The sequence below is a fragment of the Opisthorchis viverrini genome (genome assembly GCF_000715545.1).
Source record: "Opisthorchis viverrini unplaced genomic scaffold opera_v5_108, whole genome shotgun sequence".
NCBI lineage: Eukaryota > Metazoa > Platyhelminthes > Trematoda > Opisthorchiida > Opisthorchiidae > Opisthorchis > Opisthorchis viverrini.
Window position 1 is genome coordinate 246,595 of NW_008751766.1, and position 18,839 is coordinate 265,433.

The window sequence follows — 18,839 nt, forward strand, 5'->3', positions numbered from 1 at the left end:
TTTCATCAGTGTCAAATAAAATGAAAGTAGTTGAAACCGTGAGAATCTGGCTATTCACCTTGGAAACTAATATTGTTCATCTGTGCCAATGGGGTGTTCGCCTGCCCACATTTTGTTGATGCAGAGAAATTCTTTGTGATTTACAGGTTCCAATATTTTACCTTTTAAAATATACTCAAAGGATTTAAAATATATAAACAAGTTCGACCACACCTAGCTCGTAAACTTCAGTAAGGAAAGAAACTTTTTGTGGTCGAGGTTTAGGGGACACCTTTAGTAATGTAAAATACTGTTAGGACCGCAAAAATTGGTGGCTTTGAACCCCGGTAATTTCAGTCACTTTACCAAAAAAGATTTTCTGCACCGCGAAACAGTGTAATTTTGACGTGCGACTATTTCTCATACACCCATCTAAATAAACAAATTCCATTTCGTGTCCATAAACTTGACCATGGTGTTATTAGTCTTCATGGTTTTCCATATTTCAGTGTTTATCGGTGATTGCGCTTTAACTGGTTGCTTATGTGGTACCCCAGTTTACGGCGTTTTTCTGGTTCACCGATTACAACAAACACAGAAAGTTAAAAACCTCCAAAACCTGTTTTTTGAGAACGTTTCATAAGTTACAAAGTTGCGAATGCAGCATCACAGAGTTCGCACAACCACTTCCGCCCTAATCCGGGCAAATCCATGAAAGAACCTTGCATTTAGGAAATACCAAGAATATAATTTGGGAAATAAAATCTCAAACTGGCCTCATATTTATAAGCAACTTTTAAAAAGCTTTAGACATTGGAAAAATGGCTCCAAAGATATGTTGAGAATATTGCTAGTTTTGGTTCATATGTGGTGAAAGCTCGTGATCAGCTGATGGCACAGCACTTTCCATTCTTCTCCCCATCGTTCCTCACAACCAATTCAGCTGCACGCCGAAACGTCTGCTTGACGTTTTCACCTGTCTTGGCGGAGCACTCATAAAGGTCTGTGACCTGCAGTTTACGGGCATTTTGTGAAATCTGAATGAAAAATAGTAGAATGAACGTTGCGGTCAAATATCCATGCAGCGTTATGAAAATCTCATATGCAAAGCGCTACTTGCCACTGGTGGACTAATTATAAACAGGCAAATATTTTCAGACAGCTCAGCGGCTATTCTGTTAACGAAAGATAAACTGTGTCATGAAGGCCCGGTATTAGAAGTTAAGCATTACTTGAAAGGTTTGCCTAAGTAGGTATACAGCTTAACGCTCAGCACATCTGATAGCATCACTCGGTAACCTGAGAAAGGCAATAATCAACAAATCAATCTCGAAAAGGGCAACCGTTAGAGCACAACCACTTACCAAAAAGTGAGTAAACATAATATGTACGACAGATGCCCACAAGCTTCTTCTAGTAAGAAATTCTCCCCGAGTTTACATCCTTAACTCTGGCATTCAAGTTTTGGTGGGCTTACATGCTTATCATTGAGAAATGCACTATGTTTCATCCACACTGGGACTGATTAAGTGGAGGTGGTATGTGGGTTAAGAGCGCAGCACGCTCAGTAAACAGCTGCTTTTGGTTCGGGAAATCCGAAATGCAATGCTCATATCTTTTGCCTTGGATTATCAAGAATAATCCTTTCAGTAGAGCGGCAACGCTTCACATGATGCAATCTGAAAACAACTTGAAGCCAGGTTTAATTGTACAGTAACTTTGGTTTCTTAAAGGAAATTACTCACAAGGTTGCTGAACACTATTTGACAGCTCACTCGGTTTCGCCCTTCTTGGAACTCATCAGGTAGGCGCAGTCTCCAAGTTTCCGTCAACCTTATGATCTACTTGAGCCCAAATTGCACTGTTTTCGAGAAATACACTCATTTGCAAATCTATTTGGTTTTCACAAGAGACTTAAAGGGAAGCACTGGACTCGAGTTTCGCTCTTATTGGAGCTCATTAGTAGTTCATGCCCAACTGCCGTGCCGGTATTTGAACCCCGGATATCTGACATACGAGGCGAGCGTGTAACCACTACTCCACCAACACAAACTTGTGAGTAGTTTCCTTTATGAAAATCTACTTCGATATCTCGAATATCGTGCCAACTGAATCATGAGCTGGCCTGTGTGCAGCACACTCAGTTGTAGAATATCATAAACGAGAGATTCAAATGAGTCTCCCGTGAAATCCAAATTGATTCGCAAATGAGTGTATTTCTCGAAAACTTTAGTTTCTCTTGCAAAACACGGACAGATCTCTGTTAGGCCGCCGCACAGTATAAGTGCTTCAATAGGATCTCCTAGTGAGGAGTGAGGACGCCGATCCTCACACTTCAGGCCTTACCATCTCAGCGCTGGCCAGTTAGACGGTTAGTTTTCACCAGGTAAGCCAGGTATGCCGGTGGGTGGTATTCTGAGCAAGATTTTGCCATATCATTAGAAATATGATCACTTCTGAGGTCGGATGGTGTTTTGGGCATAGAAAGCCGAAAGGTTGAAAAGGTATGGATGCATCAGTGGTCTGAGGTCCAAGTTTCATTATAGTACAGACAAACCACACCTACCCTTAGGTACAATAATATTACCAGGTGTGTATCTTGATGTTTCGATAGGTTCAGATGTGTCTTAATTCAAAGGAAATTACCTGGTCGTGCTTTTTAACGGATCTTCCACAAGACTCGAATCATACATCATACAAAATTGATATGGCTTGGAAAATCCAGTTGTCTAAAATTTTTTTCATGTCAGAGGCAGAATTAAATAGAGTGCAAATCCACAAAAGGCCAAAATGCCAGAATGGGAGCCTCCTATCACAGAAAAACCTTCCTCCAGGTCAAGAGGCTCCTAGCATCCAGTGGATGGTCTGGAGAAAAGAGAGTTTTCTGATGAAAATATGCTGATTAACTGATAGGAAATAATGGTTTATCAAGAGAAAATCGTGGGAAGGATACCAAGCTTATCGTTGATTTTGTCACTAATGTTAGGCCAGTTGTTACCAGACATAAAATGGGATCAAAATCCTTACATTTTCACAGAACCACCGTGTTGGCTAGGTAAACTTGTGAGAGATTGAAAGGATACGTGGACAATACAGGTATCTTTGCCCCGCAAATTCTGGACGGATAAATAAACGTGCTCTTTTATTGCTAAACTCTTGCTATACCTTCCATAAAGAGTGTAATTCAGGCCAAAATTGTCTTTCTATGGACTGAATTCCAGGTGACAACATCAATAAATAAACGTTGCACCAGTTTCACTGTACTATCACGGAAGATAAGCCAACCGAATTCCTTAAAACACAGTACTATTTTGTGTCAGTTTTGGAGGATGTTGTGTTTGTGAGCCGCTGCTGTCAGCTGCTCTTATGGTCTAGTGAACCATGAAACGATAGATGAAAACTCTCCTAAATGACTAGACCGTGGGAGAACTTCCGTCTGAATTGGGGAAGCATGCATGTACTTACCCAAATTGATTTTAACTGGAAGCATTATCAAGAGGAATCAGTTTTACAGCTTTACCCGAACAACCTGACAGTACTGCCAAGGGAGCTGAATTTAAACAGTTATATGAACAACTCGAGAAAATACATGCTACACGTTTTGAAAACAAGGACCAGTTTGTAGTGGAATTTATTATTCTCCATAACTGCATTTGCCCCTCTCCGACGAACGAAATTCGTTTTTCTGGAAAGGAAAACGCTAAATTTCTAAAAATACCATAGAGCCAGGATGCTATCCTAATGAGGATACACGAGGAGCCTGGCTTGCTTATTCTTAATAAGATGGAACAGTTGGTTACATCCAACACAAGTTCCTCCCGTATTCCAAACATTTCATCCGATAAACAGCCAGAATAGGTGCGATTTATCTAAGAAGCGAAATGTTGATTTTGTAGTACAGACTTAATCATTATTATTTATTGTGTCATAATTGAACCTATCTCAGCTCCACATACTCTCAGAGCTCATAAACCCTGCTCGTTCCTACTAAAAACAGCTTGAAAGGTATTTATAAATATACATCCTGCACAGGATACTTTAATTTCACTCCGAAAATGGTGTATTGATTTGGGGATTTTTACCAGCATCTTTCTTGTCGAGACTGTGGATCTCCCAGTTTCAGCACCAAGGTCCGGCCAGACTTCCGGTCTGCATTTAGGAACTCATTATTCTGTCTGCTAATAGTTTTGGTTCTTTTTTGAGGCAGTCACCTGTAGGGTGTCACGGTCGTTGGGGTTTAACCTTGACTGGCATTTGCAAGTTCAAGATTGGGTAGTGGACGGGAGCGGATATGCAAATACTTTTGTTCAATGTTTAGTTAGATAGTTTACTCACCAAGAAGATAACCAGATAAGCTAAACTCCTGTTTGTCTTCACCACCCTTCAGTGGAGCAATTTATTTAGTTGCTCATACTTATTATCGCCATAGTTATTATCACCAGGTCTACCGACAGTACTGTCTCGCTCTGTAATAAACCTCAGCTAACCAATACAGAGACTTAAAACCCCTTCGGTAGAGTACACTCTTGCTTTGCTTAGGCTATGTTGCTTTTGAAAGAGACAGATATGAAGTCTGGGAGTATCGAGAATATTGGATAGGCCGTAGGTTCACAGTGGTCAAACAAATATTCTGAACGCTCCATTGGGTGGTCCCTTTTTTCATGATCAACTACAACTGTAAGTCACACAATGAAAAGTCACTTATATCAACATTCCTGACCCTGATAGCAACATATCCACTTAATCCATGGGACTTTAAATTTGTCCAGTACAACTGTATACAGTACAGTATGCAGTACAGTACAGTATGCAGTACAACTGTATACGAAAAAACAAGTACGGACTGTCATCGGTGCCGGTCAAAATTTCCAGCTCTTGTTTATTTGCAATTGATCACACTACCAACTCACCTGCAATAACTTTATCTGTAAGATTCATCCGAGGCTTGAAAAATGAGTACAACAGCAACTGCCGAAAAAATAATAGACTCCAATCTAACTCATCTCTGATCAAAAGAGGTTCAAATGGTCAAAAAACCAGGCATCTAACTAACTCAGGACACAGAAATGAGCACCACTCACTTAAGTCTTAAAAAAGGCACACAGACATGTGGCTTCAAGTTCTCTGAAACGATTTTCATTAACCGTTTTAAGTCTGTTCTGTAGATCGGGAGGACTTAAGAATAACCATAAGACTTCCTGATGTTGTTGCATTGCTTCAAACCCATATGTTTGCATGTGGTTTGCATATTTTACGGCCAAAGTAAACGTACGAAACAAATCCACTCTGCAACGCTGTATCCTCGACTCTCATCGGCTCAATGTGTATGGAATCATAATTACTTAGTGAACTTTGAAAATCGGACACACCAACACCACATATGATCTACCCATTCAACGTCCTGGCATAGAAGTCGAGTTATCTCTGTTGGCTGTACAGCCGCGACAAATGTTCAACACATTAAGTCTGACAGAGGGGCAGTAGCTGAGATTTTGTTTTTTACCCAGGTGTGTGAGAAAGAGAGAAAACACTGGCCATTGGAGTCTGCCACTGAGGTCCGAAAATTTGATATGCAGTCACGTCAGCGAAATACCGAATGGAGCAGGCTACAACAAGTTAAGCAGTTTTAAGAAGTATGGCACGCATAGATTACTTATATTTCTGACAGGTTTGATCCAGCCCTGAGGATATAAAAACCTCGGCTAGTTCGGCATATCTGTCGCACTGTGTCTTTCTGTGACATAGTTCTATACGTGGAATGCACATCGTTTGGAAATTCAGGATGGCTTTTTGTCCTAGGACCCGACATTTCTGTGCCGAACATTAAGGAGAAGAGTTCCTTCACACAGTATGAATAAGAGTTAAGAACAAAGAAAAATCAGAGACTTTGTATTATCCACCTGAAAATTGCCGCTCATGGCGAAGCGTCTTGAAGCTTCAGAATACTAATAATTTTCCTTTCCGGAACACTGCAGCACTTCTGAACATTTAGTGAATCCTTGTAGGCCAGCATACATCAAACGAATAGGGGCAAATATGGCAGTTAAATATTTATGTCTGTTAGTAGTCAGGTTGACCGCTGAGCTCGGCGCTTTTGTTGCGAGCTTTTCAGCACCAGTCGATATAATACCATCTATGTATTGTTGTGAATATGAAAGGAGCTGCGCGTTGATGGTTGTGCACATTCACTTGTCTCCTAATAATTTATGAGACCTTTCAGTTTATTTACTGACTAACAAGCGGATCGCGGGTGGTTCTGTACGCATGAGCAACCTCACAATATCTACTGCACATAAACAATGCTTTCAGTAGCAGTACAGACCTGAAGTTCACTCTGCATATTAAGTCTATCGGCCTTCACTTTCTTTGTAGCACTACGAATCTAACAGAAATAAGCAAGGCGTTGAGAACGGACTCCCTAAATGCTAAGCCGAGGAAATAGGCAATTTTCTGAGGCGCAGCTCATTGATAGTTTCTTTTGAATGATTGCTGGTAGAATGAACCTCATTTTTTCAGCGAATCTCTCGTCATAACAAAGCAATAGAATGACGCTAGTCGAAGCAGCAAAATATAGAATTAACAAAATAGGAAACATCACCCTATTTACGAAAAGATATTCTTCATAAGAGATCAATTTTAAGCCATCCCGCTACATTCACGCTTCATTAGGGACGGAAGAGGCAACAAAAATATGGACATTTTCAACATATACGAATGAGGATTCGGGAGTTCCTTTCGGATATCAAAGGAGCTAGGTGTCAGAGGACTGAGGTACGGACCATACGAGCATAGGCTGGATAAGCTGGACCTACTCACTCTAGACTAACACAGGCAGAGTCAACGTACGTGTAACGTACATAACGTATCATGCGCATTCATGTTATTTCCAACTTCCCAAACCAGTCTGACGAATTTGTTTACGCTCCGGCTAATGCACGCCTGAGAAGTCCATATACATCCAGGAATCCGCTTGAAACCCTAAGTAGTCTCGGCATATAATTCCGTACTGGCCAAAAATGATATTCACGTTTTCGGAAAGATGCTGGAAAAATTCCTCCTAGGGTCACACGACTTTAGAGGGTAATTAATTTCTAAGGAAGGTTAACCCCCGAAATATTGACAACCAACTAACTAAGTGATACCTGCTCGTGAATCATCACCGTCTGTTGACTCACCTATATTTCCGTTATAAGTCTCCCCTCTCCCTTCTTACAAATGTAAATGACTGAGCTACAAAAGGAGGATGGAAGGAGGGCAAACAGAAGAAGATACTGAACAAAGATAGATAAAGCGAACAAAGTGTAGAAAATACGAAAGCAACGCCTTTCCCTATAGATTCTTATCTTTGTGTGATTTTTGTGATTTAAAACTAACCAATGTCAATTTCGGACGCATCCAACTTCTTTAATTTTGCACTTACGCACATATCCAAATCGCACTTTGAGTCAACGGCCGCTAAAAAATTACTTATCGAGTTGAGCGGAAATCCGTGAAACACTAGTGGAACACCTTAGTGCACATACACAGTGGAGGATTCGTTGCGAGTTACTGTTGAGTGAGCTCCAATTGTCCATCTAGTTCAAGTATGTCGAGTTCAAGAGAAAAAGAAAACAAAGCCAAAAATTTAAATTACATAATCTGTGTGGGATAAGGAGAAGTTCAGGAGCAAACTGTGGAATCGTCAAGCGATTTGGAAGACGAAATAAAGGCACTAGAAAGTAAGGCTAGATTTGCGCTTCCCAATTGTCGTAAAGTACCCTGCAATCTACCCAGCATAGCTCAGTAGAATTGAGTCATGTGGGCTTCATCTGTATGCTCTGTAACATATCGCAACGACAACACATGAGGAAAGATAAGACTATAAAGTACAAGTGCCTAATCTTTACTGAAAAGCACCAACAAAGGGCATCGAAAGTGCCCTGAAAAAAATTTGAAATGTTAACAGTCCAAATGAGGGCTTGAATACTGTCTCCCGCCTGGGGATTTCTGATCTTGGTGGAGATGATGAACTACTTCCTTCTCTCTTCATCCAAAGGTAGTATTTTAAACTGACTAATACCCGGTGGAATAGAAAGCCTGTTTGGCGATTTGACTTCCAAAGTAGCTACTCACAGTCTCGAGGCAGAGTAAGTAAATGAGGAATTCCGAATCTTTTTGAGGGTATGTCTAACACAATTCGTAGTCTACTAAAGTTACACAAAGATCGCACACAGAACAGTTTAACTACCTGTCTTGTTACCATTTCATACATGTAAGAATAAATGGAAATAGTTAATGTCTGCTGTGGAAATCTCAACTTACACCTAATTCGTTAAAAAAAGTGAGCATTACACACGTATTTGCCTTCTGACGAAGTGAAGGACAGCTTTTTTCTGGAGCATACTGTGAGAAATCGCACCGCTTTGATCAATTTTTACTTATTTGTACTCGAAAAAAGGTTTTGTGTCCGAATTTATTCTACCGCTCCTTTGAATAAAACATTACTAAAAAGTGCTTGTGAGGCAGTCTTTCATGGATTTTGTGAGCTTGATATCAATGATGTGTCTGCTGTCCATGGAGGTGCGTATTATTTATTAAAATCAAACAATAAGGCGTTAGCGAAATTGGTCCATTTTTGGAAGGGAATGTTGCAGTGAACGAGAAACTTTAGTTCCTGTTAAGGATGGATTGTCGAATTGAAGGAAGCAGATCAGTTGCCTTAAATTCTCCAAACGCACTGAGAACTGTGAGGCAAATGCTTTTATCAGGGCAGAAAAACGTTTCCGATTTGGTCAGACTGACTGGAGTGGTCACCTCTCCGAAGTTGCAACTTCAGTGGTTATCAACGGAAACAACACTGATGCTTCATTATCGCAAAACCAGCAAGTTTGTCTGATAATATTTAAAGCCATAGAGTGAAAAGACAACAGTGGTTGCAGGAGAGGATCCAATACTAGCCTAATGCAAGCATTCAAAGGTGTTTACACCCCCACGCCTATACCTCCTTAGACAAATTGAAAAAAACTGAAAGCATCAATGCCAAGGACATCGATCAGTCACCGTTTCTTGCAATATCTCCAGCCTTACACAAAGAAGGCCGCTTGAACCCCATCCAAGGAGGCGGGTAGCACCAAAACATACAATCTCCGTAGTAGTCTCTTTCACACCCTTCTACGAAGTCATACGTTGTCCACCTCGCAGTTTCCGCCATTCTGGAGAAGGCACAGTGAACAACACTCGTCTCGGTCAACAGTACTGCCATGCCTTGCACAAGGCCGAGTCACCGCGGTTGATGGTGCCGGACGTTTATTGCGGCTGAATTATCTGCTGCACAACCAAATATCCTTTCTCTAATTGCCTTTTGTTGTAAGCTCATTGACGCCAACCGTCACCAGCAATGCTTTTGGGACATGAGTGGTCAAAGGCCCAAAGACACCCGATGTCGTCGTCCCGCAACCACAAAATAAGGCAACCATTATTGTAGTCCGGTGCACGCGACTCTTGGGACCTAGTGATATACGGTTTTGAGACCACAACTGATGCAATCTGGCAAATGTGATTTGCGCTTTGAGGTTCGTACACTGACCTTATCGGGCACATTTCCGTCACTAATAATACAACTGATCAATTTGAATGTGAACAGGTACAGAAGCACAGAATTATTAAAGGTGAAATAGCGTGTGATGAACATGACTGATACTCTTTTCGTTGCTCAATTCATTATTCCCTTGTTTTAATATTCCATATGCTGTACATATACGCTAATTCGAATACATACGTGCTACTTGTTGCGCTGATCTGAATTCTAGATTTCTAGTTCGTCTGGTTATTCCGATATACGTCCGAAACTTAATTCTCACATAGCGTTAACCTGTACTTCATTCCACCCCAGATGCCAATGAGTCACCCTTGAAATCATTAGAACACAGTTATCTCTTAATTTAGAAGTAAAATTAAATTCCATAATCCATTTATTAGTGTAATCTGACTCTTTTTGCTCGTTTATGCTAATGAAACGCTTTATGGAACCAAACAGGGGGTTTGTTGTTACCACAAACTTTTTATTAATCAGGATAACAAATTAAATAGCTTCTTGATATCAACAGATATAACCGTCCTGTTCATTCAATAAGATTTCAAAAAGGCAATTTACAACGGTATTTTTCGCAACGATGGACAGTGCCGTCAAGGGGACTGTCTCCAGGAAGAGAACGCTGATGAAAAAGGAGCCATGAAACTTTCTCTTAACAGTCAGGCAGGTTTGTTGTTATCCTAACATTGATAAATAGTGTCTTCTTTGGCGTATTACTGGAAATGCCGGAGGCGTACTGAACAAAATACGGGAAATTTAACAAAAGGTCGAAGAGCCAGAACAAATTATTGAGATTTGTGTGGTGATTTTTAGTTTACGTGTAACCTTTTCCGACTCAATTTCGCTTACTGATGTGAGTCAACAGTTATGCAATATTAAATTTTAGGGCAGATTTCCCAGGTCCTTCTTAAAGGCTGATGAGCGCTATGCTAAATAGCTATACCATTCGAGAAGAAATGAGTTCAACGAAACAGTTCAAATTTAATAAACCAAATTTACACATAGTTTCTACTAGTGTATGCGTTTTAGCTCAACTATATGCAGTGGTTAGCCGAACGGCGGCTGGTTTTCGTTCTCTCATATGACGCACTTCAATAAGAAAGGGGGCTTTAAATTGTTCGAGAATATAGGAGTCAAAATATCTGAAGAGCTTTGTTAGATTATGTTGCCATCATCCATAAGACTAAACATTAGTGCCGTCTCAACTTGTGATATTATCGCACCCGTTCTACAAACGACACACATGAAATTCGGAATCAATGAAGGAATTATTTAAGTTTGTGGTGCTTGATTCCAAACAGTGTTCAGGTTTTAGTGCGTTGTCTGAAGGTGAACAGTGTGCAAATGTTTGAAGTCAGTTACAGGCTTACCATATTAAGATTCAACTTACCGCATCTGGCTTGATCAGGTCTGCTGAACTATCTACTCTCAAATCAGATTTTGTCAGGGCCAGGAGCAGCGGCTGTCTGGTCATTCGAGCGGCCCGGAGCTCTTCCAGCCACTTTTTAGAAAGATTTTCTAACGAGACTGGGTTGTCCAAGGACGCACAAAGGACCACAGCATCACAGTTTGGATACAATGCCATGCGCAAACGTCGTGCCTCGTCCTGACCTGCAAGAGAGAATAAATCAAATTATTTAGACTTATTTACATTAAACGTAGTGATTAACACTTCGTCATCGTGCTACGAAGTGGATAGTATGTTGATCACTGTGAAGCTCAATCGCTCCAAGCTACACTACTGGTTATGAGTAGCGTCACTAGTGGAGCATTGCATCTAATATGTTTACCAGTCATTACACAACCAAGTTAAGAGGATTTCCAGGTTCATTGTAAAAAGCTGCATTTTTGGGAAACACCACAAACGAGATATTTAGCTGGGTTCCAAATGAGTCTCTCACATTAGTTTACAAATGAGTGTATATCCGCTGCATTCTTGGAGTTTTGGTCAGATTTCGTGAGGTGCACACCGCTGACGTTTTTTAAACTGAATTTTAATCTACGCCTAAGTCGTACAAATCTAATAATATGGGTAATGTGTTGCAAAAATAATTAAGGAATGAACGTAGCATGCCCATATGGTTGGTGAAAACTCTTCGACAATCCATGACCGGTTTTGCCCATCTCGGTGATCATCATTTTGTTGCAGTCCCCGAGTTTCCTTCAACCTTATTTTTCACTTTTTTCCCAGACCGAGTGTAGTCAGACCCAAAGGATGACTGATGTTTATTGTTTAGATGTCGGGTTTACGCATTTAACAACACTGGCCCAAAAGAACCCAAGGTAGCCATAATGAAAGTTTGTCAGTTTTTCGGTGGCCGAGCACTCAATTCTGTGTACATCTATGTTGTTATGGTATTTCGGTGGATAGCTCAATTCATCTTCAGTTGCGAATTATATTGACATCGAACTGGATGACTCTTCCAGGTAACATCTCATCAACACGCACATTTGAAACTGTAATGCTTCCAGATAAAGCATATTCTTGTATCTGAAAAAGGATGTGAATGGTGGGGAAAACTGTACGGTTTTGACGATAAGTTCGCAATCACACTGATTGTAAAAGTGTCTTTCATGTCTTCGCTGATTGAACAATGGGGACAGAACTTTCCAAAGTTGAGAGGCAATCCGAGGGCATCCGTGCATAGAACTAAAACCGTAGGTTTGGAGGGAATTCGATTGGGCTGCCCACGTTTTGCACCCTAGAGGAAAAATGATTACTAATCATCGATCACCTCCAATGGAACAGGTATTCTTGCTTTTATAATGTGTCACGAACAAACTGACATCACAACGGTTTCAACGGAGTGTGCTTACTGTCTGACGCCCGAGACAAAGCAAAGAACATCAAATAATTTCGTAAGAATTGACATCTATCCTGAAACATAGGCTGCCTGAAAACGTAACAGGCCTGTCTAGTTACACAGACAAACGGGTGTGAAGGTACACAGATCCAAAGTTAAAAACCGGGTCACATCGCATAACAAATGCAAATGAATGTTTCGCTGTTCGACCAATCGATTAGCATCGTATTGTGGGCCTGGCTACACAGGCAGCCGCGTGACCTAAGGCACAAGGTTTGCCGACGGACGTCGTACGTCCTCATGAAAAACGAAGATCAAGAATTTTGTTTCGAACCTGACGTCGCTTACGACCTAATTGTTTAACCACGTTCAAAAGTCCTTCCCATGGGTAATCTGCTCTGTTTCTGCACACAGAACCGTTTTTTCTGGCCTACGTAGATGATAAAGCTTTCCGATGGACTGATGAAACGTTGCGCCGTTTGGTTTTTAAAAACAACGTGGCTTTACACGCAAAGTAGATGCATTCTTACGATACTTATATTAGTTGGAATAAAATCAGTAGGTGGCAGTTTCATACTCACATCTGTCTCGTCTAGGCAGTTAGCTTTCTACCCTGACGAAATTATTTTGGTGAGTCCGTATTAAAAGGGGAAAGCGCCAGACTCCAGTTTCGCTTCATCAGCTGTAGATATATCTGGCCGTGTCTTGGTTTGAACGCGGATAATCCAACGTGCTGGACTTAGCTGAATCACCACGCATGAACAGGCAGGCGTGCCCACGACTGAGCTTCCTCCCTTCAGTGGACTCACCAGAATAATTGCACTAGGACAGGCCGAGCGTTTTTCAAGAGTCGGAGATGTCAGTATGATTTCTACGAATGCCACAATCATCTACAGCTAATTAGCATTTTTCAGACGGGTGAACTTATTAAACTTCCAATGAACTAGAGTTTTACGGAGTTTCAGAAGGTTGTCCAACTTGACACGAGGACACGGATCTTTGACTTGACTGGGCTGAGCGATTACAGAAACGGACAGCGTCATCAACCTTATGACTGATCCTAGCGTTTAGTCAAATTTTATTCACCAAGGGTCGCTATGAATTCACACAATTCCTAACCTGATTTATAGAAGGCTTGACCCACTGCCAACTGAATCATGAGGCGGCCTGTGTGCAGCACATTCAGCTGGAGAACATCATAAACGAGAGATTCAATTGAGTCTCCCGTGAAAACCAAATTGATTTGCAGTTGAGTGTATTTCTCGAATACAGTACAATTTGGGTTCAAGTAGATCATAAGGTTGACGGAAACTCGGGGACTGCGCCTACCTGATGAGCCCCAAGAAGGGCGAAACCGGTCGTGGGCTGTCAAAGGGTTTTCAGCAACCTTGTGAGTAGTTTCCTTTATGAAGGCTTGACCCACTTTACAGCGCTTTGGTTATGTGTCATTCCGAGCTTCTGTTTTGATTTAATGACAGTTCCAACGAGGTAGTTTTAATAAATTAAGTTGTAACGTAAATCGTCGCTATAAGTGCTATCATCTCATGGAGCTGATGGGATGAATATCGTTTATCTGGCTGTTATTTTGTCATATGGGCTTGAAAAAAAGTTTCCCAGTTCATGCAAACATTGTGTCTTGTTGTCACAAGCAAGAAACCAGCCTGGCTTCAGCTGTCACTACTCGTACCAGAGTTTGAACAAGTCCATATGCGTTGATAGAAGCCGGATAACACGGAGTGGTCTTACTGAGGTATTTGTTTTCTGCACGCATACTGTCTAGTAAACCTTAGTATGTCGCAATTTTGGGTCCGGTTGCTGATTTAATTGCTTGCCGCTTGAGTGTTTCGTCCCAGAAACTGCGCGAAACATTTTCTACTGCGATGCTTATTTGAAAGTGCTTTGAAAATTGACGACTGAATAAGTTGGTATGGATTTTAATTGACAGACGTAAGTTATGGTTCTTGTCGCAAGTATGTGCATTCTCAAAGCAGCCATCTACTTAGAAAGAAAGTAGCAAATGCTATCCACGCCCACTATTGCGCAACCGAAACCCAGGTCTTCAACTGTTCGAACTTAGAACGCAACCGAAATTTCGGTAAATAAAAAATGGCAAGAAGTGTTTTACACTTGGATTTGAACTATGTTTGGACGCTGGTTGCCATTACCAACAATTTGTAAGGCATGTTGTGGATACTGGTATACCAATGAAAAAAATTTCCGTACGCGATTAGCGCAATGCGTGGAATAAAGCAGTACAGTCTTATTTGAGAAATTTTGTCGTACATAATGTATTTCATCCTAAACTTATACCCATTATAAAGCTAATTGAATTCCTTTAAACCATGCGGAACACGCATTTCGTAGACGATAACGGAGGGCTTACGGTTTCTACACTGAACATTACCGCAATCAAACAACATCTATTGGAGACCATTAGGTTAAGCAGCAGAAGTCCGTATTTCCTCGCGTGTAGAAGGTACAAAACCGATCGTCGCTAATGAAAAAAGAATGGCTACATGTTCAACAGACTGCAGGTGTCGACTGTTGGTCGATTTCTAGGTTTTTCGCATCCAGTTGTCCAAACCAATCAATATTACCTTGGAGATGCTAGCCACCACTATCTCCTAGTGTACATACATAAAACAAGCATTCTAGGTGGGTTCTAGAATGATGTCTCCACACTGTTTGCTGAATGTTTGCTGAATCCAATTAATATTATGCTCTATGACCACATAAACAGGTGTGGTGTAAAACTCTGTGTGAAACGAATGACATTTTGCCATAATGGATCATGACCAATAGGGGGCCGCATGTGGTCTTACAAGTTACATTTTGTCCCCGTTTAGAGAAGCTTCTGTTCAAGCTATGGTGGACATCTGAATTTCCTGACAGAAACGACGTACCTGAAGAGTCGTATCAGAAACCAAAATGGATGCGATCAAGCTGAATAAAACCGTTGTTACATGATGTACATAGAAATAATGCTCACGAGCATCTGGAAGCCTAACTGAATGGAGGAGTTCTTAAAGGTTTCTTTAGTATAAACATACTTCTCAGGTACTTTGATCCACTGGCCTGGAATGTACATAAATACCTACACGGATCCACCTGCATAGCATCTCCGCAACCCAAGATAATAGTGCCATGTATTCCTGCTTTAGAGCAGAGAAGGCTACTTTCACCAAATGGACAATTACCTACTTCCACGGCGGTGGCCGACTTTGAAGAGATAACTGCTAGCTGATGCCTCCATGGGTGTAAATTTTCGCCGTAGTTGGTTTTACTAAGTTTATTCTACATGGGCTTACACCATTTATTTTCTGCTTCCTTTTTGACTGTTCCTTACTCGTTAAGTCAGATATCAAAGCTGATATTCCTTGAATGTTTTAACTTAAAGTTATATCCGCTAAATTTAACTTGAGTTTGAGTAATCCTGGAGTCATGGAGCTACTGCGGCAGTCTACTTGTACACTCTTCACACTAAGACAAAACGACGTCATGATTTCCTGCTTTTGTAATTTGCTGCATAGAGGTAAATTCATTTAAGCAATTGCGTAAATTTCTGGCATGCTCACGTTTTTGTTAGAATCATTTATCCTGTTCACACAGGAACTTGTGACATCCCTTGATCTGTTCCTGTAATTGGTCGGTCGTGGGATAAACCAAAATTATAAAAATTCATACTGATGGCTATCCAATGGTGATATTATCTGAGAGGTGCTGTGGGCAGAATGTATTGTCTCAAGCAAGAAATCGTGACGTGTGTGTACACAAGTGTCGATACTCAATTTGAATTCGTAAAGATAAATGGTTTTTGTAAGAAACCGTCGCGAGATATAATTGCATTGCAGTTAAAAATTTTATTTTAGCAAACGTAATTCGTCTGACTACCCCAGTGCAACTTGTGCAACTACAGTTTGTTCCTTTTATTTTGGTTTCATTGTGGCATCAAAGCATTTCCCACAGGAATTGGTTGCCACGCTTCGGACCATTGCACACATTTCGCGATGAATGTTACAAACCAACCAGACAATAAAAATGAAGCATTTCAAGAAGAAATCCTACCAGAACACAGTGACCGGAAAGCAAAACAGGGATTTGTAAACTTGCGAAATGATAAGTGACATGAATAAGTCCACGTGGCTGTTAGCGGTCTTGGTAAAAGTGACTGGATGAAGTTGAGCATAAATCTTAATTTAGTGCCGAAATCTGGAATGACTAAACTACGATGTTTGATCCTATTGGCTGAGGCATGAAAAGCAGTTGTCATTCACACATAAAGAAAACCTATTCAAAGAATGAGTGCAGTCCATTTCAAATATCCTGTTATTAAAAAGGCACTACTAGAAATAACAAGACATTTAAAAGGGCTGAAAAATATTTCATCAAATAATGGTCTGATCTGTGATCGAACCAATTGTAACGATTGTAGAAAGTTGTAGAAATAATTCAGTCAGTAGATTGCCAGTGTAAGAAAAGCACTGCTGATCAAAGAGCCCATACTTCATTTCACATAATATATTTTGAGCACACACATTCTCAAAGTCTACAGCTTTGTCCCGCAGGTACCTCGGCCCAATTACCTGATTGTTTTCTCGCTACTAAGTCGGTACGCATGGACTTCAGTTGATCATCTGCCAAATTCTGCTAATTTCCCACGGGAAGTAGGAAACGTTTTTGTGATTTTGTGATTTGTGATTTCTCGGGCGCATACTAACAGATAATCTCTTCACTAAAGTTTATAAAAAGAAGTGGCACTTGATATCTCTACCAGTGCAGATCGTGCGATAGTTTTAAAACCACATTCGCATAGTACTGCTGGTTTTGAGCGCTCTATGATAGTTTACCTGGATGCTATAAAATCGCACAGTCTAATGTGAAAACCATTTTCTTCTTCATGCCACAAACATGTGGCCAAACGAACAAGCGACGTAACTAATTATGACAGCGCCCTTTTAGTGATGTTGGATTCTGGCTTTGATCAGGGAAGCTTGTAAGGAACCAAAGTGAATACAGTACTGTGTGCCGATAACAGGAGGGCTCGTCAGTTCAAATTCCAAAGAACATACCTAACTGTTCATCGTACAATCAACCCGTGTGCAACACAAAATATTGCTTCGGATTCATGAGGGAAACTTCTCACAAGGTCGCTGAAAACTCTTCGACAGCCCACAACCGTCAAGTAGGCAAAGTCCCATGGCTCTCATCAACATTATATTCTGCTGGAACCCTTAATGGACAGTTTTCAACAAATTTATTCATTTGCATATCAACTTGATTCTCAAGAGAGACCCAAACTAATCATCTATTTACGGTATTCAGTTTTACTACGAAAGGAATTGAAACGTAGCACGAGAATTTCAGAGAAGAGAATTTTTGCTAAGACATAGGTGTGCTCCTCTTTAAAGGAGGCTTCAAAATAGATCTCAGGTATGATCTGCTCCGGGCTGGCCTCTCCCACAAGGATCCCTATGCCAGTGCTATTACTTGACAAATGTCCCTGCATAAATAAAGTGTCCATCGTAGCGTCAGAATTGCAGCCCTTTGAGACATACCGGCAGTGAAAAAAAGCACAATTGTCATAGGGGTATGAGATCCAACGGCAGCAGTGTAACTTCTACGCCATATATTATACGAATCTTCTATTTTCGATCACTGGACACTGAGTGAAATGTAAGAAGTTTGAGGATGTCCTCGGCGTTTTCAGATGCATAATCATGCCTGGGACCTATATGCCTCTTTCAGAGTCGGGGCGTACATCAAAGCTAGAAGAGCACGTCTGGACCGGAATTGACGGCTTTCCAATTCGACACATCGAGGACACTAAGAGAAACTTAAGTAGAACGACCTTTTGGATCATCGAATACTTTACATGTTGTCACTGGACTGCGGAATGAGTAAATCGTATGCGCCAGATAGCTTAAACTAAAGTGATCTAGCAATAATTGTTCTTAGGATAGAAAGGGATAGTAGGAGCGTCGGTGATCCAAGAACTTCGTTACCAAATGACGTACCTAAGGTTAACGTTGAAGGTTGATTTACCAAAATCTGATTCACTGCCTCAAGTTTGACACAGCGTCAGTAAAAACAGAGAGAGTTTCAGCGAATATACACTCATTTGCAAACTAATTTGCTTTTTTCGAGAGACTCACCTGGAACCCAGCTGAATATTTCGTTTATGATGTTCTCAGGCAACTGAATGTGCTGCACCAGACCGCCCCATGTTTCAGTCGCTACGATATTCGAGATATCGCGATACATGTATATCTTTGTAATATGCTGTTGAAGATCCGTCGACAGCCCACGACCGGTTTCGCCCTTTTTGGGGCTCATCAGGTAGGCGCAGTCCCCGGGTTCCCGTCAACGTTATGTTCTACTTGAAACCGAATTGCACGAAATTAGCGAATATGCGCTCATTTGCAAACTAACTTGGTTTCAAGTAAAACATGAAGCTGACGGAAACCCGGGGACTGCGCCTATCTGAT

General features: G+C 41.0%; 1 protein-coding gene across 1 annotated transcript in view; it reads right to left on the reverse strand.

Moving 5' to 3' along the window:
* Positions 1 to 591: 591 nt before the first annotated feature.
* The window catches only part of T265_05685 (hypothetical protein), a gene marked incomplete at both ends in the record, with an annotated part of 48,089 nt that continues 29,841 nt past the window's right edge, over positions 592 to 18,839 (reverse strand). The window contains 2 exons of the mRNA XM_009170754.1: positions 592 to 1,016; positions 10,941 to 11,161. Of these exons, the coding sequence (XP_009169018.1) occupies positions 864 to 1,016; positions 10,941 to 11,161 (374 nt within the window). The remainder of the gene's footprint in view (positions 1,017 to 10,940; positions 11,162 to 18,839) is intronic.